The following is a 23,810-nucleotide window of genomic DNA, read 5'->3' on the forward strand; positions in this document are numbered from 1 at the left end:
TCTAGAATCATTTGAAGTCATGACTTTCTCCTAGTTCAATGATAGGTCAATTTGTTTTAATAAAAAGTATCTAATGCTTTTTTCTATTTTTTTTAAAGTCTTATACTTTGTTTTAATATGTCTCATTGTCTCAAGTCATTAACTTCTATTTGGTCCATTCTAATTTTCCAGAAATGTGTTGCTTTGGCAAAGTTTTTAAAGTTTTGTTCCAAGCTTTTTCCAGTTTTTTGTTCCTTGGTTCTCATTTTTTTTCCAGTTGTTTCTTTTTGTGCTCTTTTTCATTTAATTATTTTTAGCTTTTTCTTTAATCTTCATTTTTCCCCAGGAATTCTAGTTGAACTTACATCCAAGCTTTGTTTTCTTTTCTTCTTTACTTGTAGATGTTTTGTTCTCTTCGAGTTTGTATTTGTGTCACCAGTTGAGTTTGGTGAAGGAAATGGAATTGTCTTTGCCAAGAAAACCCTGAATCAGATCAGAAAGAGTGAGACATGACTGAAACATGTGAACGCTACCATCATAATCTCTTTTTATGGTGGGATTCTTTTTTGTTTGCTTGCTTGCTTTCTCATTTTTCCAGCCTTTCTTCCTGGTTTTTGACTCTGTATCAAGGCTAGTATCAGGGTCAGTGCAAGAGCCACACAGCCGCTGCTTGCTTTGGAACTTCCTCCATCCTTGGTATACAACCAAGGGCCCATGAGCATTCCTAAAATGTAATACTAGATCAGAATACAGTAAAATGATCACTTTATTTACTGTCAAACCAATATTTCTATTAATTTATCCTAAGAATACCTTAACTTTTTTGGCTACCACATCATGGTTCTGATGCATAGTGTATGAAAAGCCTGCAAAAATTTCACATAAACTACTTTCTGTCTGTATCTTACCTCTTCTTGAGCTGTTGATTTTTTAACCCAACTGCAGTGCTTTATATTTATTCATATTTAATTGTATTATACAACTTTAGAGGCAGCTAGGTAGTCCAGTGAAATGAGTATTGGGCATGGACATAGGGAACCTGATTTCCTTTTTTGGGCAAGTCACTTTAACCCTCTATCTGCCACAGTTTTCTCCACTATAAAATCAGGATAATAATAGCAACTACCTCATAGGGTTCTGGAATCAAATAAAATATTTCTAAAGTTATTTGCATAGTACCTGACATGTAGTAGACTCTTAGTAAATGCTTGTTCCCTTTTCTTTTCCCCATTTCAGCCCAGTCTTGTAGATTTTCATGGCTGTTTATAGATTCATTAAGTGAATTAATGACTTCATCCAGGGTATTTTTATTTATTTATTTTGATATATCTCCTAGCACTGTGTCTTGCATTTGGTGGTAATAAACATTAATAAATGTTTATTGACTAGTTGATTGGTTAAATATGCATGTATTATATACACGCACAGGTACATACATACATATTTTTCATTCATATATGTATTTAGCATTTAGTATATACAAAACTGTGTAAGTACTGAATAAATATGAATCAAATTTAATCCTAGACCTTAATCACTTAAATTGTCAAGAGCTTTTAGGTAACTTTGGAGAAAGCAATTTCAGTTGAGTGATGAAGAGTGAAGCTAGAATACAAAGGGCTAAGGAATGAGTGAGTGAAAAGGAAATGCAGGCGATGAGTGCAGACATTTTTTTAGGAGTTTGACTAAGGAAGGGATGAGAGACATAGACCAGTGGCTTGAAGGGATGGCAAAATCTAGTGAAGGTTTATTAAGGATAGGTAAGACTAGAACAGGGCCCACCTAGGTGGTGCAGTCCATAAAAGAGCACCAGGCCTGGAATCAGGGAGATATGAGTTCAATGCCAGACTCAGACACTTGATAGTGACTCTTGAGCAAGTCATGTAAAACCTATTTTTGCCTCAGTTCCTCTTCTGTGAGATGGAGATACATTGTAGAAGGAAATGGTATATTACTCCAGGGTCTTTAGCAAGAAAACTCCACAAATTTGTCCATGGGTGACACAGAGTCAATCACAACTGAACAACAGTGTAGCAACAGTGTGACTGGCAGCTACTATAGCTGTGTAAGACCAACAACAACCAGCACAGAAAGGGCTGCCAACAAGAGAAGAACAGCAAAAAGCCCCACCATGATTACCACTACAAACAACAAAGACTAAAGCATCTTTAATACAAGATGGAAAGAACCAGGAGATAGGGAGAGATGGAAGATTAAAAGGGAAAGCGGGCAAATTACTGGAACAGTAGGAGTGGATAGAATTAAGGACATGTAGAGGTATTGGCCTTGCCAAGGAGAAATGCTTCCCTGTCAGAAACTGAGAATGGGGGATGATATCAGGAGGTTTTGAGATAAAGAGGAAGGGAGGAATCCAGATTGAATGACCTCAGTTTTCACAGTAAAGTGAGAGATCCTCAACTGAAAGAGAAAGGGGAGAGAGAGATATGAGAGGCTTGAACAGAGAAGAGTTTTAGAATAACTTCTCTGAGGAGTAAGATAGGGAACTAAATGTGTTTTTTAAATTTATTTTTAGTTTAGAACACTCAGTTCCATAAGTTTTTGAGTTCCAAATTTTCTTCCCCTCCTTATCCTCCCCCCTCCTCCCCAAAACAGCATGTAATCTGATATAGGTTCTACATATACCTTCACATTGAACTTATTGACATAATAGTCAATTTGTAAAGAAGAATTAGAACCAATGGAATGGACCATAAGAAAGAAGAAACAAAACCAAAAAAAGAAGGAAAAAAAAACAGAGCAAATATTTTGCCTCAATCTGCATTCAGACTTTATAATTCTTTTTCTGTATGTGGATGGCTTTTTCCATGAGTCTTTTGGAGCTGTCTTAGAACCTTGTATTGCTGAGAAGATCCAAGTCTATTTAGTTATCACAGATACGGTGTGTCTGTAAACTGTATTATAAAGCAGCAATCATCAAAACTACTTGGTACTGGCGATGAAATAGAGTGGTGGATCAGTGGAATACATTAGGCACACAGGATGTAGTAGTCAATGGCTATAGTAATCTACTCTTTGATAAACCCAGAGAGTGTAGCTTCTGGGTTAAAAATTCACTGTTTCAGAAAAACTGTTGGGAAAACTGTAAAATTGTATGGTAGAAACTGGGCATAGACCAATATTTTACACCATATACCAAAATAAAGTCAAAATGGTTTCACAATTTAGAAAAAAAAAAACTGTGAGCAGTTTGAAAGAGCAAGGAATAGTTTACCTGTCAGAGTTATGGAAAGTTTTGTACAAACAAAGCCAATGCAACCAACATTAGGAGGGAAGCAGAAAATTGGGTAAGGATTTTTATAACCAGTGTCCCTGTAACCAGAATGGCCTTTGTTTTCTTTGAATGACTCAGCTTACCTCATTGAGCCTCTGGACACTGTGGCTTGCTCTTCCGGGGCAGGAGGCCCGGGGAGCATGCCGGGAAGCAGACAACTTCCTGTGTGATGAGTCATGGGGCTGGCTGAGGGGAGGTGTTAACCTCTACCCTAGGGGGAGGGGCCAACTCGGGAACCAATCAGCCCTGGTCATTCAGGCGGAGCTTGATGATGTCAAAAGCCCTATAAGAGGGGAGAGGACAGCTTGAAGAGCTCTCTTTCCTTTTTCGGTTGGAGCCAGCGACAGTTACATCGTCAGTTACAGCGACAGTTACATCGTCAGTTACAGTTGCAGCTTCAGTTACAGACACAGACACAGCTGAGGCAGGAGCTGCCAGTAGCAGAGCTGATCTACGGGAGGAAGCTGAACAAAGACTTCAGGCCAGTGGGTAATCTTATTACCATCGAGGGGGAAGCATGATTTTGCTTTACGCAATCATGCTTCTCTGTAGCCTCCTGGTTACTCTTGCAAGGCGTACTTATTGGGCCTGGAAGCTTTTGATCAACATATCAAAATGGGGCTTCTGGTTCATGGGTTGGTTACTGTGGAGCCTAAATAAATGTTTTGATTCTTCTGCCTTCTACTTTGAGAGTTTCTTATATCCGGCGGTTCCGAACCTTTCAGACATGTTTATGATCCTCTTTGAGATTATAAACTCTGCCCTCCTGATACAGTCCCTGATAAAGGTCTCATCTCTAAAATATACAGGGAACTGAGTCAAATTTATAGGAATACCAATCATTCCCCAGTTGATAAATGGTCAATGGATATGAACAGGCAGTTTTTTAATTAAAGAAATTAAATAAATCTGTAGTCACATGAAAAAGTGCTCTAAATCACTATTGACTAGAGAAATGCAAATCAGAACAACTTTTAGGTACCACATCTCTCCTGTCAGATTGGCTAACATGACAAAATGGGAAAATGGTGTTCTTTAAAAATACTCAAAAGACAGGTCCAATAACAAGGAATTGTATGTAATTTTGCTAAATAGCTCCCTAGAAACCAGCATTGATGCATCAAGCCGTATACTCCTTTGGTCTGCTTGGTCATAGGTTAAAAATACACCTAAGTGTAATATCATCTAATTCACACCTCTTTACTTTGCTCAGAAATCATGAGATCTATTGTCTTGCTGAATTCCAGATATACTATGCGTTTAGCATTTTCTTTATCTATGAATACTCTCTCTCCCCAATACACATACACCCTCTGGATAATGTGATAGACCATGATTACCAGTGTGAGTTATACTTTCACCTGTGTAAACTGAATCCCTTCCATCCCACCTTAGTATTGTATCATTCTGGTCTCTTAAATATTTCTAAAAATTGTACTGTGACTCATAGCACTGCCTGCCACTACCATGCCTTTTTCTAATACTCCACCATCAGTAGTATCCAAGTATTCTAAGGACCTTTTTGTATTTTCATCCAATTAATTGGTCAGTGTGGACAAAAAACTTAATTGATTGCTGCTCAGCCTTTCTATGAGAAACATTACCTCTCTGTACTTATTTACATCACCAGTAGGAAAAAATATCTGTCACTATTCCATCTTGTGTAACCTACAAGGACTTATACTGAATTAGTGTAAGCTTCATTAATTTTAAGTTGCTTCCTCAGTGTAATGAAATATCAAGATTAGGCCTTTTGGACATAGTCATGCACATTTGAAAATTTATATAGATATATCTACAGAGAGTACAGGAACTTCCTCTGAAAACTCTGGGCTGATTAGGTGAATGTTTGATGAAGTAAACATGAAAGAGTTGTATAAGCACCTTACTAAATGAGAAACAGATCCTTCATATGTTTTGTTGTATAAATTTCAGCTTTTTAATGGTGTCATGGGAGCTAACAATAGCCACTTGTAGTGTTTGTTGGAGGAGGTAAGCCAGACCATGTCTTACCACGGAAAGTTGGACAAGAAGAACTTCCCCTCAAAACTGCATACATCATTCTTAGATTTTTCTCTCCAGTTTGGGAGATGGTCTCTACCAGTTTGTGTCAAGATATCTTTTATGATTTTACATTGTTGTTTCCTTTGTATTTTTCAAGGTAGCTAGGTGGTATGTAAGTGGATAGAGCACTGGACCTGGAGTCAGTAAGATGTCAATTCATATCCAACCTCAGATATTTAATAGTTGTGTGAGTCTGGGCAATCCATTTAAAACTATCTGCCTCTATCTCATCATCTGTAAAAATAGGGATTATAAATTGCACCTATTTTCCAAGATTGTTGTGAGGATCAAATAAAATAGTGTTTTTTAGTGTAAAGTGTTTTACTGACTATATAGCGCTATATAAATGCTAGCTATTGCTGTTCTTATATATAAATGTTGAAGTGAGGGAATTTATTTTTAAAACTATGCCTGTTTCTTATCATTATGAGACTGACACTATAGTGTCAGTGGTTTTTAGATTTGGCTATTAGATTTTTCCAGTAGAGATAGGGGCTACTTTTTTTCATAGTTTCAAACTCAGGCTGCAGGGTGCTATATATTTCCTGCCCATGGGCAGCAGTATCTATGGTAGAAAGACTACTTAACTTGGGTGTCAAAAGACTGGAAGTAGACTGTACCACTTGAGTAAGGTCCTCTAATAGCTAGGACCAACCACTTGCCTTCCCTGACCCTCAGTTCATAGGTAAAATACATAAATACTTGTTCTGCCTTCTTCAGAGTTCTTTAAGAATCATATTACTTACATTTCTGAAGTTAAAAACCTTCCTGGACTTACAATAGACTTCATTAACTCAGGGTTCTTTCTGTTCGAGAATAAAGTCCTTAAGTCCTTTTTGACATATGTATAGTTGTAGGCAGCTTACTAAAACAGGAAACTAACATGAAATTTATTCCCTTCCCCCTGCCAATGTGTTCAGCTTTTTATAGTAGTCATGGTACCTAAAAAAATATAGCTGAGGAGGTAAGTCAGTAAACTTTTTTTTAAGGGACTCTGATATGCTAGGCAGTGTGTTAAGCTCCAGGCTAATGAGAGGGAAAATATGTGAACAATAATGTAAAAAAAGCTATATCTTGGATAAATTGAAAGTAATCAACAGAGGGAAAGCTCTAGAATTAAGGGAGACCAGGAAAGGTTTTCTGTTTGAGATGTGATATGAAGGAAACTAGAGAAATTAGAAGGAAGAGGAGTATTCTAGTCATGGTGGACAGCCAGTGAAAATGCCCAGTGGTCAACCAGGCCCCATGTTACCATTAGGATTTGGGTAGGAAGTATCACCTTCCCATCAGTACTGAAAAGCTGCCCGAATCATATGCAGAATTACTTTAAAAATTCTAAGATACTATGTAAATATAAAGTATTGGTATAGTAGCAATTATTATAGGACATAGCCTACCCTCAACTCAGAACACAGAGGTATCTTCCCCAAAACCTAATGTGTTCTTAGAACTTGACCAGAGAAGCCTTTGAATAACACAGAAGAGAGAAGGTAGTTTGGTTCAAATTTCCAGGAACTACCTAAGAGCTTGTATAGCCCCAAGGAGTAACCACTGAAACAGTCAAGTGCCAAACCTGGTTCTCTAGGCCAGTTCTTAATCTAGTTTTGAGATAAACCAAGAGCTTTCTACGATGAGCTAGAGCTCTTTAGGGTGTGATAATGAATAGAATTGATGAAGAACTGTGGCCTGGGTAGTCTGTAAGGAGGCACACTTTTGTTAGATTACGGGTCTATCTGCATGAAATTTTTTCTATTTCTTATTGATTGAAGGGGAAAAAAAGGAAGTCCCTATTTAAATAAATCACATTTATTCATGTAGACCTTAATTTATGCCACAGGTGTATGCACCAGAGTAATTCCGTTTTCTCTATGTCTTACACACACAACTGTTGCTTAACACCATTGCCACCCTCAACCCCTAGCCATGGTTCTTTTTTTCACTTTATCCTATTTCTGAAATTGGACCTAAGCAGTGGCAGGGCAGATCTTGTCTTGTCCATATCACTAAATCTATGGGTCCCTCCTCACTCACTCACTCCCTTACTCCCTTTATCCTTTTTGTTTCCCCATCCTTCCCAGGTTCCCATCCCAGGATGCGCCTCATCTCTTCATTTCCTTTAGACTTCCCCTAATCCTGCCCCTTTTATCCATTCTGGGTTATTAAACTCACCACTACTGGTTTGAATTATGAGATTTAAAAATTTGAGAGACATAATTTCTGGGTAATTAATCATTTTATTAATCATGCTAGCATATAATTAATAAAAGGAGATCAGTGACACTCTTGAATGCCAAAGACCCCTCATAAAACCCAATCAGTGCTTATGTGCCCTTGGAAAAGTAGGTGTTCCTAAAGGTGGCAATGACTTTTTTGGTTAACAAGTAATAAAAAGAATGAATCTTATGATGAGAGGTGGACCTCTCCTAATGATGGGGATATGGGATGTGACATTAATCTGGTCATTTACTTCCCAATCACCTCTAGCTTGGGCAATCTAATCAATGAATATATCCCCACTGAAACCTGAGTAAAACACAGTGGACTTAGCTCTTACCTGGGTAAGGTCTGAAAAGATTGATCCAGTGTCATTATCTGAAATGTCTTACAAATGGTGGCTTGGCCTAGTAGAGAATAAGGTTTCAGAAAGGGATAAATGCTGTGTCTCCCCAATATTAACAATCAGTTATTTAATAATCATTTCTCAGAATTTGGGACCTTTCTTTGCTGCCAGTTGTGAAAATTATCACATAGTAAGAGTTGACATTCACATAGTACTGTAGAATTGTGAATGCACATAGGAACATTGTTACACGTGCTGCAACATGATGCTTGGAATTGATAAATTCTATAGTACAGTATTACATTCAAGGACATTATGGGTTAAATATGTTTTGTGGTCTGGCCTGGGAAGCTTAATTATCATGTATAAGGTTGTTTTAGATGAGAGAATGGGTTCTGAGTTCCAAAGTAACTCAAAAAGAAATTTCTGGGACACAGTATCTGAGAATTGGGGATTAACTGCTCTGTTCCATAGTCTTGAAGTAAAGAAATGTTATCTTTTCTAATTACTTTTATACTTAAACTTTATATATTTTTTTCTCATTTAGATTTCATTTCACTTCACTAGAAGATTTTACTAATTAGAACTGGAATTTACAATTCAAAGAAATGGTTCCTAGTTCATTTTTAGGGAATCATTCTGGACATATGTTAGATGCACAGCCACGCCAGGTGTTCTAGCACAGATAGGAACAGTCATAGTGAGGTGTTAAATAAGCTTTCTTTATTCTAATCTAGTCTTCTCAAAGTGAGTTTGTTGATAATGGGAGCACCAGCTCTTACAGAATTCCCTATAATTCTTCTCACAGGGGCGAGTGAAAGTATAGTAGGAGCTACAATTCCTACCGATCCCCTAAGCCTCAGTGGGGGCCTATTAAGGCAGGTACATGCATTCCTCTATGTAATACCCAAATTACCCCAAGTCTTCATGGGGACCAATCAAGGTAACCACAGCATTATACTGTGATATTCCCCTGCGGGTTCCACTGTAGCCTTAAGGGGGGCCAGTTGAGGCAGGTACATGCATTAGTCCGTGCATTCCCCAAATCCCCACTGACTGACCATTGCCCACTTGATTCGTAGGGTAAAAGAAGACATTTTGGCAGCAATAGCCTCACGAGTTTACTTTAACTCATTGTTATATCTCACTGCACATTTGCAGTGGGTATTTGCTAGCTAATCTCAAATGTTTTTATTATTTATTATTATATAATACTGTGCAAGCATGGTAGAAATGTTGACAAGTCATGAGCCTTGGAACTAGAGATTGTTATGGCCATGGATCCTGGGAACTAGTATCTTTGAAAGAATAACAAAAATCCACCTTACACACACTAAAAAATCCGCCTTACATACACTCAAATACACATACAACTGAGAAGTTTAAGTGTTTATTTAAGTATGGCATGAGGCTTTGGTACTCTGTCAATTTGCTCTGATTAATGTGTGAGATTAGAAAGAACAAAAAAAAATGTTCTCATGAAGGAAGGTTGTATAAATATCCATTTGTAACTAAAACAAGCATTCATTTATGCTAGAGTTTTCCCATTCCCAAGTTTTCATGCCTCCCTTTTATTCTGTCTTTTAGCACATCATCCATTTCTACTGATTTGAAGAAAGAACCTTCTGTTAGTCAAACTGTTTCTAGAGCTCAAGGAAGACATGGGTTGACAACAGCCCTTCAGCCCAAACTCCTATCTCAACATCCACTACAGAAACTGGAAACCGATGCAGACCAAACTCAGGATGTACAGAAACACACAGCCAATGGTGTGATTGGAGCACAAAAACAGATGGAATGTGAAGACAATAAATTCCCCACTGTCAGACCCGATGCTGCTAATCAGACTTTGGAACCAGCATCCTCTTTACCCAAAACAAATATCCGCAGAGAAAGTACTGTAAATAGTTGTTGCAGGACTTCAAGTAGGAACCCCTTGCTTTTGTTGGAAGAAGAACATATAGAAATGAAAGCCACTCTGGAAGAGAAAAAAGATGAAGAAATCTCACTTGAACTTGAGAAGCAGAATCAATCCATAGAAACCAAGGTAATTAGCATTGTACACACGGGGAACATCCTACTAAAGAATGATTTCAAGATTCTTTTTAAAAAGGTTTATTTCAGTGTATCCAATATAATTGTCATTACTATATTCACTAATGAATATTAATCAAAGTAGGATTGCCAGTGAATGCCTAACATATGTAAACTTCTGTCCCTTAAAGAGAAATTAAAATTCTCAGCTTATGAAACTGACCCTGCTAGTTTCCACTTTGATTCCGGGAACTAGAACTTTGAGCTAGGCTGTGCTGCCTGAAGGTTATACATAGCAGACAAGAAGAAAATGTGATTGTTTGGCCTAGATGTTGATTTAATAGGTAGGACTTCTTGAGTACTCATTCCGCGTGCAATAAGGTGATAAGCACTTAGGAGTTATATGATTTCTTCTGTCAAAGAATTTATAATGCATTGAGGGGAGACAGCATTGATGAAAAAAAAATCAAATACCACTATTAGACTCTGCTCATGTCCAGTTCCAATGCCTCCTGTCATCAAAGTAATCCATATGTGTTCTTAAGGATTGGGCTAGAGGAACATAAGGTGTATTAAAACTGAAAGTTTGTGTACCAACTGAAAAGGCTTTATTTGTGGACTTCGTAACTAATTGTACCCCTGCTATCTGAGGAACAGAATAACTCAGGAAGAGTTATTACTCAGTTGGCCATGGGATTTTTATACATAGTAATTAATATACTGAGTCTGTTAAGGCATAGAAAGTTTTAGTACAGATTTACCTTGGAGATAGTGCAGATTCAATTCAAGACCACTGCAATAAAGCAAATGTTGCAATAAAGCAAGTCACATGAATTTTTTGGTTTCTGTGCATATAAAATTATGTTTATACCGTATTGTAATCTGTTAAGTGTTCAGTAGTATTATGTCTAAAAAAATGTACCTACCTTAGTGAGAAATAGTTTATTGCTAAAAAAAAAAAAATAGCCATCATCTGAGCCTTCAGGTAGTCATAATCTTTTTGCTATTGGAGGGGCTTGCCTTGAGGTTGATGACTGCTGTCTAATCAGGAGGATGGCTTATCAGTAAGGCAATAAACACAACATAAATGATAATCATGAATATGCCTATGTATTTCTGTATCGCAAAGTATGAGAGACTCTCCATATAGAAGGTAGAAGAAATAAAACACATATTCATACACCAGATAACCATATCCCATAACCAAACGTTCAGCTCCCACAACCAGTTAGCCCACTTTATCATAACAGCAAGGAACTTAAAACACAATATCACAACATGGAGCCTCGCCATCCCAAAACTCCTCCAACCCCCTGCTTGGGATCTTCCCAAAAACAAACTCACTGTACAGCTATCACAGTCTGCTCAGCTATCATAGATGGACTTTCTTTACCTCAGCTTTAACTATCACTATGGCGATTAACAGTTGCCATAAAAGCTCTCTGTCAGCATTTCCTATGACACAATTTCCTTTTCCTCTCAGCAGGCTCCTCCCACCACATGTGACTTAGGTGTCCTGTGATGTAAGCAGGTCACATGGCCTATTAATAGGTGGAAAAGATCTTCAAATCTAAATTGCTATTACAGACGGCTGTGGCAATTTCCTAAAATAAGACAACAATGAAGTTTGCCACATCTTTTATCTATGCCATTGTAAGGTTATTAACTGTCCTAATTTCAATATTGTTTTCTCTCAGGGATTTGGGAGGCCCAAGGAGAGAAGGGAGAGTGGCTGTGGGTGGAATTGTCAGAACACATACTACATTTATCAAAGTTCACTCTCTTATATGGGTGTAGTTTTGGTGCCCCAAACAATTACAATCATAATATCAAAGATCACTGATCACAGATTACTATATGGATGTAATAATAATGAACAAGTTTCAAATATTGTGAGAATTACCAAAATGTGACACAAAGACATGAAGTGAGCACATTGCTTTTGGGAAAATGGCATTGACTGACTTGCTTCGATGCAAGGATTTGCCCCAAATATTCAATTTGAAAAGAAAAGAAAACAATGTAGTTTCTGTGAAGTGCAGTAAAGTGAAGGGCAACAAAATGAGGTATGCTTGTATTTTTCAATGAAAATACTTACCCTGATGAAATCACAAATCTTTGAAATACTCTTGTGGGTATGTGTCCAACATTTTAATGTATAAAAAAAATCTTTTTTTTTTTTTTGCTTAATATTTAAATTTTTAAATTTTTTTTATTAAATAAATTTTTTATTTTTAGTTTACAACACTGAGTTCCACAAGTTTTTGAGTTCCAAATTTTCTCCTCCCCTCCCGCCTGAGATGGCATGGAACCTGAAATATGTTCTACGTATACTTTTGCGTTAAACTTATTTACACAATTGTCAAGTTGTAAAGAAGAATTATAACCAATGGAATGAATCATCAGAAAGAAGAAACAAAACCAAAAAAGAGGAGAAAAAAAAAAGAGAGCAAATAGTTTGCCTCAATCTGCATTCAGATTCTGTAATTTTTTCTCTGGATATGGATAGCTCTTTCCGTCATGAGTCCTTTGAAGCTGTCTTTGAACCTTGTATTGCTGAGAAGAGCAAAGTCTATTAAAGTTGGTCCTTACAGATACCATGTGTCTGTAATTTTGTATAGTGATCTTCTGGTTCTGCTCCCCTCACTCAGCATCAGATCATGCAGGCCTTTCCAGGTTATTATGAAGTCCATATCTTCCTTATTTATTACAGCACAATAGTATTCCATTACATTCATATACCACAACTTGTTTGGCCATTCCCCAAATGATAGGCATCCCTTTGATTTCCAATTCTTTGCTACCACAAAAAGAGCTGCTACAAATATTTTTGTATATATTGGTCCCTTTCTCGCTTTTGTGGTCTCTTTGGGATACAGCCCTAGAAGTGGTATTGCTGGGTCAAAGGGTATGCACATTTTTATAGCCCTTTGGGCATAGTTCCAAATTGCTCTCGAGAATGGCTGGATCAGTTCACAACTTCACCAGCTAGTGTAACAATGTTCCAATTTTCTCACATCCTCTCCAGCATATATCATTTTCCTGTTTTCATGTTAACCAATCTGACATGAGAGATATGATACCTAAGAGTTGTTTTGATTTGCATTTCTCTAATCAATAGCGATTTCCAGCTTTTTTTCATATGCCTATATATATCTTTAATTTCTTCCTCTGAAAACTGCCTGTTCATATCCTTTGACCATTTTTCAGTTGAGAAATGACTTGTATTCCTGTAAATTTGGCTCAGTTCCCTGTATATTTTAGAGATGAGGCCTTTATCAGAGATACTGATTGTAAAGATTTTCTCCCAGTTTTCTGCTTCCCTTGTAACCTTTGTTGCATTGGCTTTGTTTATACAAAAACTTTTCAGTGTAACATAATCAAAAGTATCCATTTTGCATTTTGTAATACTCTCTATCTCTTGTTGTGTCATGAATTCTTCCCTTTCTTATAAACTATTCCTTGCTCTCCCAAATTCCTTATAGTATCAGCCTGTATTCCTAAATCATGAACCCATTTTGATTTTATTTTAGTATATGGTGTAAGATATTGGTCTATGCCCAGTTTCTGCCATACCATTTTCCAATTTTCCCAGCAATTCTTGTGGAATAATGAATTTTTAGCCCAGAAGCTGGATTCTTTGGGTTTATCAAAGAGTAGATTGTTATAGTTGTTGACTACTGCGTCTTATGTACCTAACCTATTCCACTGATCCACCACTCTGTTTCTTAGCCAGTACCAAGTAGTTTTGATGACTGCTGCTTTATAGTACAGTTTAGTATCTGGTATGGCTAGGCCACCTTCCCTAGCACTTCTTTTCATTAATTCCCTTGATATTCTGGACCTTTTGTTCTTCCAGATGAATTTGGTTATTATTTTATCCAGTTATGTAAAATAATTTTTTGGTAGTTTGATTGGTATGGCACTGAATAAATAAATTAATTTAGGTAAAATTGTCATTTTTATTATATTAGCTTGGCCTAACTACAAGCAACTGATGTTTTGCCATTTATTTAGATCTGACTTTATTTGTGTGAAAAGTATTTTGTAATTGTGTTCATATAAGGCCCTGGGTTTGTCTTGGCAGGTAGACTCCCAAATATTTTATAGTGTCTACAGTAACTTTAAATGGAATTTCTCTTTCTGTCTCTTGCTGGTGGGCTTTGTTAGTGCTGAGGATTTATGTGGGTTTATTTTATATCCTGCAACTTTGCTAAAGTTGTTTATTATTTCAAGTAGTTTTTTACTTGATTCTCTAGGATTCTCTAAGTAAATCATCATATCATCTGCAAAAAGTGAAAACTTAGTTTCTTCTTCCCCTGTTCTAATTCCTTCAATTTCTTTTTCTTCTCTTATTGCTAAAGCTAACATTTCTAGTACCAAATTGAATAGTAGGGGTGATAATGGACATCCTTGTTTCACCCCTGGTCTTATTGGAAATGGATCTAGCTTATCCCCGTTATACATAATGCTTGCTGTTGGTTTTACTTAGATGCTACTTATAATTTTAAGGAAGACTCCATTTATTCCTTTGCTTTCTAGTATTTTTAATGGGAATGGGTGTTGTATTTTGTCAAAGGCTTTTTCTGTATCTATTGAGATGATCATGATTTTTCTAGTTTTGTTGTTGATATGATAGATTATGCTGTTAGTTTTCCTAATATTGAATCAGCCTTGCATTACTGGAATAAATCCTACTTGGTCAAAATGTATTATTCTTGTGATAAGTTGTTGCAGTCTTTTTGCCAATATTTTTTAAAAATTTTGCATCAATATTCATTAGGGAAATTGGTCTATAATTTTCTTTTTCTGTTTTGACTCTTCCTGGTTTAGCCATTAGTACCCTAAAAAGAATTTCCCAAATAGTCTATAAAGTATGGGAATTTTTTGTTCTTTAAATGTTTGATAGAATTCACATGTAAAACCATCTGGACCTGGAGATTTTTTTCCTAGGGAGTTCATCGATGGCTTGCTCAATTTCTTTTCCTGAGATAGGGTTATTTAGGTATTTTACTTCCTGTTCTGTTGATCTGGGCAGTTTATATTTTTGTGAATATTCTTCCATTTCCCTCAGGTTGTCACATTTATGGGCATAGAATTGGGCAAAATAATTCCTAATTATTATTTTAATTTCTTCATCCTTGGAGGTGAATTCGCCTTTTTCATTTTCGATACTGGGAATTTGATTTTCTTCTTTTTTTTAATCAAATTGACCAAAGGTTTATCAATTTTATTGTTTTTTGTTTCATAAAACTAGCTCTTATTTTTAGTTACTAATTCAATAGTTTTCCTGATTTAAATTTTATTAATCTCTCCTTTGGTTTTCAGTATTTCTAATTTGGTATTTAATTGAGGATTTTCAATTTGTTCTTTTTCTAGCTTTTTCAGTTGCATGTCCAATTCATTGATCTCCATTTTCTCTATTTTATTCATGTAAGCATTTAGAGATAGAAAACTTCCGCTAAGAACTGCCTTTCCTGCATCGCATTAAGTTTTGGTATGTTGTCTCATTATTGTCATTCTTTTGAATGAGATTATTAATTGTTTTTATAATTTCTTATTTGACCCACTTATCCTTTAGGATTAGATTATCTAGTTTCTAAATTAATTTTTAGTTTATCTTTCCATAGTACTTTATTACAAATAAGTTTAATTGCATCATGATCTGAGAAGGATGCATTGACTACTTCTGCCTTTCTGCACTGGATTGAGAGATTTTTATGCCCTAGTACATGGTCAGTTTTTGAGTATGTGCCATGTACCACTGAGAAAAAGGTATATTCCTTTTTATCTCTTTTCAGTTTTCTGCAGAGGTCTATCATATCTATCTTTTCTAAAATTCTATTCACCTCTTTAACTTCTTTCTTGTTTATTTTGAGGTTATGTTTATCAAGTTCAGAGAGGGTGAGGTTGAAGTGCCCTACTAGTATAGTTTTGATGTCTAGTTCTTCTTGTAACTCCCTTAAGTACTCCTCTAAAAATGTGGATGCTATACTACTTGGGGCATATATGTTAAACAATGATATTGCTTCATTGTCAATGGTGCCTTTTAGCAGGATATAGTGTCCTTCCTTATCTCTTTTAATTAGATCTATCTTTGCTTTGGCTTTGGCTGAGATTAGGATTGCTACCCCTGTTCTTTTTACTTTAGCTGAAGCATAATATATTCTATTTCAGCCTTTTACCTTTACTCCATTTGTATCCTTCTATTTCAGATGTATTTCTTGTAAACAACATACTGTAGGATTATGATTTTTAATCCATTCTGCTATCTGCCTCTGTTTATCAGAGAATCCATCCCATTCGTATTCACAGTTATGATTACTATCTCTTTTTCTCCATGCTATTTCCCCTCCTGTGCTTTTATTTTCCCTTCTCCCTTCCACTCCTCAAAAGAATTTTTCTTTTGACCACCATCTTCCTCAATTTTCCCTCCCTAATGACACCCCTCCCTCCCTTATCTTACCCTTTTCCCCTTGCTACTTCTTCCCTCCCTTCTATCCCTCCCACCTTTTCTCTCCCCTTTCCCCTTCTACTGCCTGTAGGACAAATTTGATTTCTGTACTTACCAGAGTATGTTATTCCTTCCTAGAACCAAATCCAATTAAAGTAAAGCTGAAACACTGCTTGTCTCCCTCCCTTCTTTCCCTCTATGTTTTTGTGCCTTTTCATGTGGCATAATTTAACCTTTTCTACCTCCTCCTTACCTCTTCTCCCAGAACAATTCCTTTGCACCCCTTAATTATGTTTTTTATCATCACATCATTTACTTTATACTGACACCCTCAGTCTCTCTCTCTCTCTCTCTCTCTCTCTCTCTCTCTCTCTCTCTCTGTGTATATATATATATATATATATATATATATATATATATATATACACACATATATATATATACACACACACCTTTCAATTGTCATAACAGTACCATTCTCAAGATTGACATATTGTTGTATATATATGTATTATATATATATATGTATGTGTGTATATAATATATACAAACATATATATTATATATATAGTATATACATATATATAAATCAATGTAATCCTATATAAGTATATAAACAGTTTTCTTTTACTGAATAACAGGTTTTTTCCCATGTTTACCTTTTTATGTCTCTCTTTGGTTTTGTATTTGAAGATCACATTTTCCATTCAGCTCTGGTCTTTTCATCTGGAGGGTGTGGAATTCCCTTATTTCATTGAACATCCATCTCCTTGCCTGAAAAATTATGCTCAGTTTGCCTGGATAGTTGATCCAAGTTCTTTTGCCTTTCAGAGTATCATATTCCAATTCCTCCTTTCTTTTGTTGTAGAAGCTGCAAGATCCTGCATGATGCTGACTGTAGTTCCGTGATTTTGAATTATTTTGTACTGGCTACCTGCAGTACTTTCTCCTTGACCTGATAATTCTGGAATTTGGCCACAGTATTCCTTGGAGTTTTCCATTTGGGATCTTTTTTAGGGGGTGATTGGTGGATTCTTTCGATGACTATTTTACCCTTTGGTTCTAGGACCTTGCATCAGTTTTCCTTGAGGATTTCTTAGAAGATACTGTCCAGGTGCTTTTTTTCATCATGGCTTTCTGGTAGACCAGTGATTTCTTAGATTATCTTCTGGATCTACATTCCAGGACAGTTGTTTTTTTCAATCAGATATTTCACATTATCTACTACTACTATCTCATTCTTTAGATTTTATTTGAATCTTGATGTCTCATAGAGTCATTAGCTCCTACTTGCTCAATTTTTATTGCCTAATTTTTAATGAATTGTTGTCTTCATTTAGCTCCTATACCTCCTTTTTCATTTGGTTAATTTTACTTTTCAATGAGACATTCTCTCCATTTATATTCTGAACCATTTCGCCAATTTTACTTATTAAAGATTTGTTCTCATCCGTGAATTTTTTTTTCCATTTTTTTTCTTTTACCTCTCTAATTTGATTTTTAAAGTCCTCCTTGAGTTCTTCCAGGAATGCTTTTTGGGATGGAGACCAGTTTACATTCCCTTTTTGGTTTTCAGATGTGGGTGTAGTATTAGTGCTGTCCTCTTCTGAATTGGTGTTTTGATCTTCTCTGTCTCCATAATAGGAATCAATATTCTTTGGTTTTCTGGTCTGTTTTTTCATGGTGTTTGTTTTTGTTTTTTTTCCCGGCATCTAAAATGGATCTGTGCTTCTGGGGCTCAGGGAGCTCTGTACCAAGTTTCTTGTGCTGAGAACTGTGGGCCTGCTTACAGGCTTTGTGTGCTATGGTGTTTGGTTTGGTGAGGTGTGGAGGAGGGGTGGTCTGGCTGCTGGAAGTCTCCTCTTCCTCTAGGGCTGGCTATAGCATCGGTGGTGTTCACTTTTGCCTGTGCTGGTGTCTGCCACTTCCCTGGCTGTGCAAAGGCACATCTGGGGTACTGGGGCTGCCATTTACTGGCTCCACTCCCATGGGGCTCAAGAGCTCCTGCTATTGTGCTGAGGTGGGGCCTGCTGGGACACCTCTATCCCTGCATTTGTCTCCTTCCGCCACCACAAGAAGGGCCTTCTCCCCAACTTCCTGAGCTAAAAGGCTACTGAAGCCCCACTTCTGGCTCCTCTGTTTCAGGGTTTCTCCCCAGGGAGAATTAAGTGGGTAAGGAAGGGAGGGATGAGAGCCGTTTTACCTGGTCACCATGCCTCCCGGGAGTTCAAGAAGACGAGTTTCAAACCTTTAGATGGTGGGCTGGTGCATTGGTCAATAAGAAGCGTTTTTAGTACTTATTCAGTCAATTGCCCTTGAAGAGTCTGGCCTGTGTTTCCTTTATTAAATTAGGAGTCCTTGATGACCCCTTTGCCTCAAGGGAAAGCCTAGTTTACATGGGTTCGAGTGCCATGTTTGTGACATCAGGGGCTTTTAGACCACGTGGGTTTAAGTCCCATTTTTGTGATGCTTTTAGGTCAAGTGGGTGAGTTGCATGTGTGCCTCATCTTTCACCCTGAACAAGATATATAAACCCAGATGTTGGCAATCTCCCTTGGGGCTCTCACTCATTGGAAGAGTGTTCATGTGGAGATTCTGTGTAGCTGTCAAAGAGCCCCCCGACTATGAAAACCCAGATGTTAGGGTTTCTCTGGTAACTACGTATATTGGGATTTGGTTAGACAGAAATGTTGATGTGTTTATATTGTCTATAATTTCTGTCTGTATTTGCTCTGAAGTTCAGGGTACTCATTTTCATCCCCTCAACTAAGCGAATGATTATTTATATGTTGGATTGAAATATGATTGTTAACCCCTTAATGTTCCTTTCCTTAGTAAAGCAGATCAAAAGAATCTGTGCTCATAGCATTCTTGTTGTTGGGCTTGTGTTGGTCTTTCACCCCCATAAGAGCTGCTAGCCAAATTGTTGCAACAGCTGGAGACCTCACGAGTAGCTAGACATGGGGCTGCTCTAACAGACTTGCATCATAGGCTGAGAGGCCTGGGGGTCACTGCCACAGCCGTACTTTACCCTGGGACTGTTGCTGCTCCTGCATTTCACATGCACAGCATTCTTCCAGCCCTGCTTGCTGGCTGGGTTCTTCTGCTGCTCCTGTTTGATGTGATCTGTTACTGTTTTGCATGCACGGCATTCCTGCCCCATTCTGTCTGCTAGTGGCTTCTAACTCTCTCAAATATGCTCAGATCCACTTTTTTTTTTAGAGGTTTCTGACAGGATTTGTGAGAGAGCTCCAGTAGTTCTGTCCTTCCACATTACCATCCCCTTTATTAAAAATCTTAGAGGAGGGCGGGGTAGAACCAAGATGGTGGCTTAAAAACAGAGACTCACTTAAAGCTGTCCCCCACACCCTTCCAAACACCTGTAAAAAATGACTCCAAGGAGGTGGAGCCAAGATGGCAGCTGGAAAGCAGGGACTTGCCTAAATCTCTCCCCCAGGTCCCTCCAAACACCTATAAAAATGGCTCTGAACAAATTCTAGAACTGCAGAAGCCACAAAATAGTAGAGGGAATCAGGGCTCTAGCCCAGGACAGCCTGGATGGTTGCTGGGTAAGGTCTATCGCGCACAGAGTTGGGAGAAAAGTGGAGCAGAGCCCAGCATGGGTTGTGCCCGGACCAACCAGATGTAGAGCCGGGCTGAAGAGGCCCTGGTGCACTGAATCAGTGAGCTGTGGGAGTTACCAGACTTCTCAACCCACAAACACCAAAGGCAACAGAAAAGGTTAATGGGAAAAGCTACTGGGACAGAATGAAAGGAGTTTGCAGAGGTGGTGCAGCTACAGAAGTACAGCTGCAGTTGCTTCTGGCCCCAGGGCCACCTGGTAGGAGGAATGAAGTGGCAGATCAGAGCAGGAGTGCAGAGCCTGCTTAGATCTGTGCCGTGGTCTGGGTTGGCGGTTCTTGGGGGAGGAGGAGCACTGGTGTGGCAGAGCTTGCTGTGTAGAAATAGCTCTGAAAACAACAGCACATCCTCTCAAGCATGGGAGAAAGTACTCTCTACTCAACAAGCAGTCATACCCCAACAAAAAACTCAGGGGTCAAGTAGTTGACTGGGAACATGGCCAGGCAGCAAAAATGGACTCAGATTCAGACTCAGACTTTGGAATCTTTTCTTTGGTGACAAAGAAGACCAAAACATACAGCCAGAAGAAGTCAACAAAGTGAAAGAGTCTACATCAAAAGCCTCCAAGAAAAACATGAACTGGTCTCAGGCCATGGAAGAGCTCAAAAAGGATTTGGAAAAGCAAGTTAGAGAAGTAGAGGAAAAAACTGGGAAGAGAAATGAGAGTGATGCAAGAAAATCATGAAAAACAAGTCAATGACTTGCTAAAGGAGACCCAAAAAAATACTAAAGAAAATGACCCCTGACAAAATAGACTCACTCAAATGGCAAAAGAGCTCCAAAAAGCCAATGAGGAGAAGAATGCCTTGAAAGGCAGAATTAGCCAAATGGAAAAGGAGGTCCAAAAGACCACTGAAGAAAATACTACCTTAAAAATTAGATTAGAAACAGTTGAAGCTAATGACCTTATGAGAAATCAAGATATTATAAAACAGAACCAAAGGAATGAAAAAATGAAAGACAATGTGAAATATCTCATTGGAAAAACCCCTGACCTGGAAAATAGATCTGGGAGAGATAATTTAAAAATTATTGGACTACCTGAAAGTCATGATCAAAAAAAGAGCCTATGGGTTTATCAAAGAGAAGCCAGTTTCTGGGCTAATAATTCACTATTTCACAAAAACTGTTGGGAAAATTGGAAAAAGGTAGGGCAAAAACTGGGCATAGACCAATATCTTACACCATATACCAAAATAAAGTCAAAATGGGTTCATGATTTAGGAGTAAAAGTTGATACTCTAAGTAATTTGGGAAAGCAAGGAATAGTTTACTTATCAGATTTGTGGAAAAGTAAAGAATTCATGACCCAACAAGAGATAGAGAGCATTACAAAATGCAAAATGGATAATTTTGATTATGTCAAATTGAAATGTTTTTGTACAAAAAAAGCCAATGCAACAAGAATTAGGAGGGAAGCAGAAAATTGGGAGAAAATCTTTGCAACTAGTATCTCTGATAAAGGCCTCATCTCTAAAATATACAGGGAGCTAAGCCAAATATATAGGAATACAAGCCATTCCCCAATTGAGAAATGGTCAAAGGATATGAACAGGCAGTTTTCAGAGGAAGAAATTAAAGCTATCTACAGGCATATGGAAAAATGCTCTGGATCGCTGCTGATTAGAGAAATGCAAATCAAAACAACTCTTAGATACCACATCTCTCCTGTCAGATTGGCTAAAATAACAAATCAGGAGAATGATAAATGCTGGAAAGGATGTGGGGAAATTGGAACATTGTTGCATTGCTGGTGGAGTTGTGAGCTGATCCAGCCATTTTGGAGGGCGGTGTGGAACTATGCCCAAAGGGCTATAGAAATGTTCATACCCTTTGACCCAGTAATACCACTTCTAGGGTTGTATCCCAAAGAAATCACGCAAGCGGGAAAAGGACCCATATGTACAAGAATATTTATAGCAGCTCTCTTTGTGGTAGCCAAGAACTGGAAAGCAAAGGGATGCCCATCAATTGGGGAATGGCTGAACAAGCTGTGGTATATTAAGGTGATGGAATACTATTGTGCCATAAGAAATGGGGATGATGCAGACTACATAACAACCTGGAAAAACCTACACGACATAATGCTGAGTGAGCGGAGCAGAGCCAGGAGAACGTTGTGCACAGCCACAGATATGTGGATTCCGTGAGGACCAACCCTGACATACTGCGCTTTTCTCAGCAACCTAAAGGGCAAGGACAACTCCAGGGGACTCACGATGGAGAATGCTATCTTCATTCAGAGAAAGAACTGCGAAGTTTGAATACAGACTGAGGCACACTACATGCTCGCCTTTTCTGCTTCTCTTTTGTTTTTGTTTTTGGGTTTTTTTTTTTTTTTGGTTCTGTTTCTTCTTTCTCATGATTCATTCCATTGGTCAAAATTCTTCTCCACGACCTGACTAGAGCATAAATTAATTCAATGCGAAGTTATACATGACAGTTATATGGGACTTCATGCCGTCTTGGGGAGGGAGGGGGGAGGGAGGGGAGAAAAAGTGGAACTCAAAACTATGTAGAACCGTGTGTGGTAAACTAAAAATAAATAAAGAAATTAAAAAAAAAAAAGAGCCTAGATATCATCCTTCAAGAAATTATCAAGGAAAACTTCCCTGATATTCTAGAGCCAGAGGGTGAAATAGAAATTGAAAGACTCCACCAATCGCCTCCTGAAAAAGATCCCCAAAAGAAGGCTCTTAGGAACATTGTTGCCAAATTCCAGAGCTCCCAGATCAAGGAGAAAATCACCTACCCAGCAAAACTGAGTATCATGCTCCAAAGCAAAATATGGATTTGCAATAAAATAGAAGACTTTCAAGCTTTCTCAGTGAAAAGATCAGAGCTTAATAGAAAATTTGACTTTCAAACACAAGAATCAAGAGAAGCATGAAACGGTAAGCAAGAAAGAGAACTCAGAAGGGAATTAACTAAAATTGAACTGTTTTGTTTACATACCTACTTAGAAAGATGATGTGTATAATTCGTGAGACCTCAGTGTTAGGGTAGCTGAAGGGAAACATATAGACAGAGGGCATAGGGTGAGTTGAATATGAAGGGATGATATCTAAAAAATAAAATCAAATTAAGGGATGAGAGAGGAATATATTGAGAAGGAGAAAATAGAATGGGGTAAATTATGTCACATAAAAGTGGCAAGAAAAAGTAGTTCTGTAGGAAGGGAAGAGGGGGCAGGTGAGGGGGAATGAGTGAATCTTGTTCTCATTGGATTTGGCCTGAGGAGGGAATAACATACACACTCAATTGAGCATCAGGAAAGAAGGAGGAAGGAGATAAAAAAGGGAGGGCAGATAGGGGAAGGAGGTAATCAAAAGCAAACACTTCTGAAAAGGGACAGGGTCAAGGGAGCAAATTCAATAAAGGGGGATAGGATAGGAAGGAGCAAAATATAGTTAGTCTTTTACAACATGAGTATTATGGAAGGGTTTTGCATAATGATACACATGTGGTCTATGTTGAATTGCTTGCCTTCTTAGGGAGTGTGGATGGGGAGGGAAGAGGGGACAGAATTTGGAACTCAAAGTTTTAAAAGCAGAAGTTCAAAAAAAGTTCTTGCATGCAAGTAGGAAATAAGATATACAGGCAATGGGGCATAGAAATCTATCTTGCCCTACAAGAAAGTTAGGGAAAAGGGGATGGGGGAGGAGTGGGGTGACAGAAGGGAGGGCTGACTGGGGAATGGGGCAATCAGAATATATACCATCTTGGAGTAGGGGGGTAGAAATGGGGAGAAAATTTGTAATTCAAACTCTTGTGAAAATCAATGC

General features: G+C 37.8%; 1 protein-coding gene across 3 annotated transcripts in view; it reads left to right on the forward strand.

Moving 5' to 3' along the window:
• FGD4 (FYVE, RhoGEF and PH domain containing 4) overlaps positions 1-23,810 on the forward strand; it is a 234,369-nt gene that overhangs the window by 161,379 nt on the left and 49,180 nt on the right. Inside the window, exons 1-2 of one of the 3 annotated variants that reach the window (XM_036759655.1) lie at positions 500-532; positions 9,483-9,942. The exons of 1 other annotated variant lie outside the window; for it this stretch is intronic. In XM_036759655.1, the coding sequence (XP_036615550.1) occupies positions 9,688-9,942 (255 nt within the window). In that variant the 5' untranslated portion in view covers positions 500-532; positions 9,483-9,687. Of the gene's footprint in view, positions 1-499; positions 533-9,482; positions 9,943-23,810 lie in introns of those variants that run through there. One more of the 3 variants, XM_036759654.1, reaches the window with a different exon arrangement.

The sequence above is a fragment of the Trichosurus vulpecula genome, chromosome 5 (genome assembly GCF_011100635.1).
Source record: "Trichosurus vulpecula isolate mTriVul1 chromosome 5, mTriVul1.pri, whole genome shotgun sequence".
In the NCBI taxonomy this organism is placed as follows: Eukaryota; Metazoa; Chordata; class Mammalia; order Diprotodontia; family Phalangeridae; genus Trichosurus; species Trichosurus vulpecula.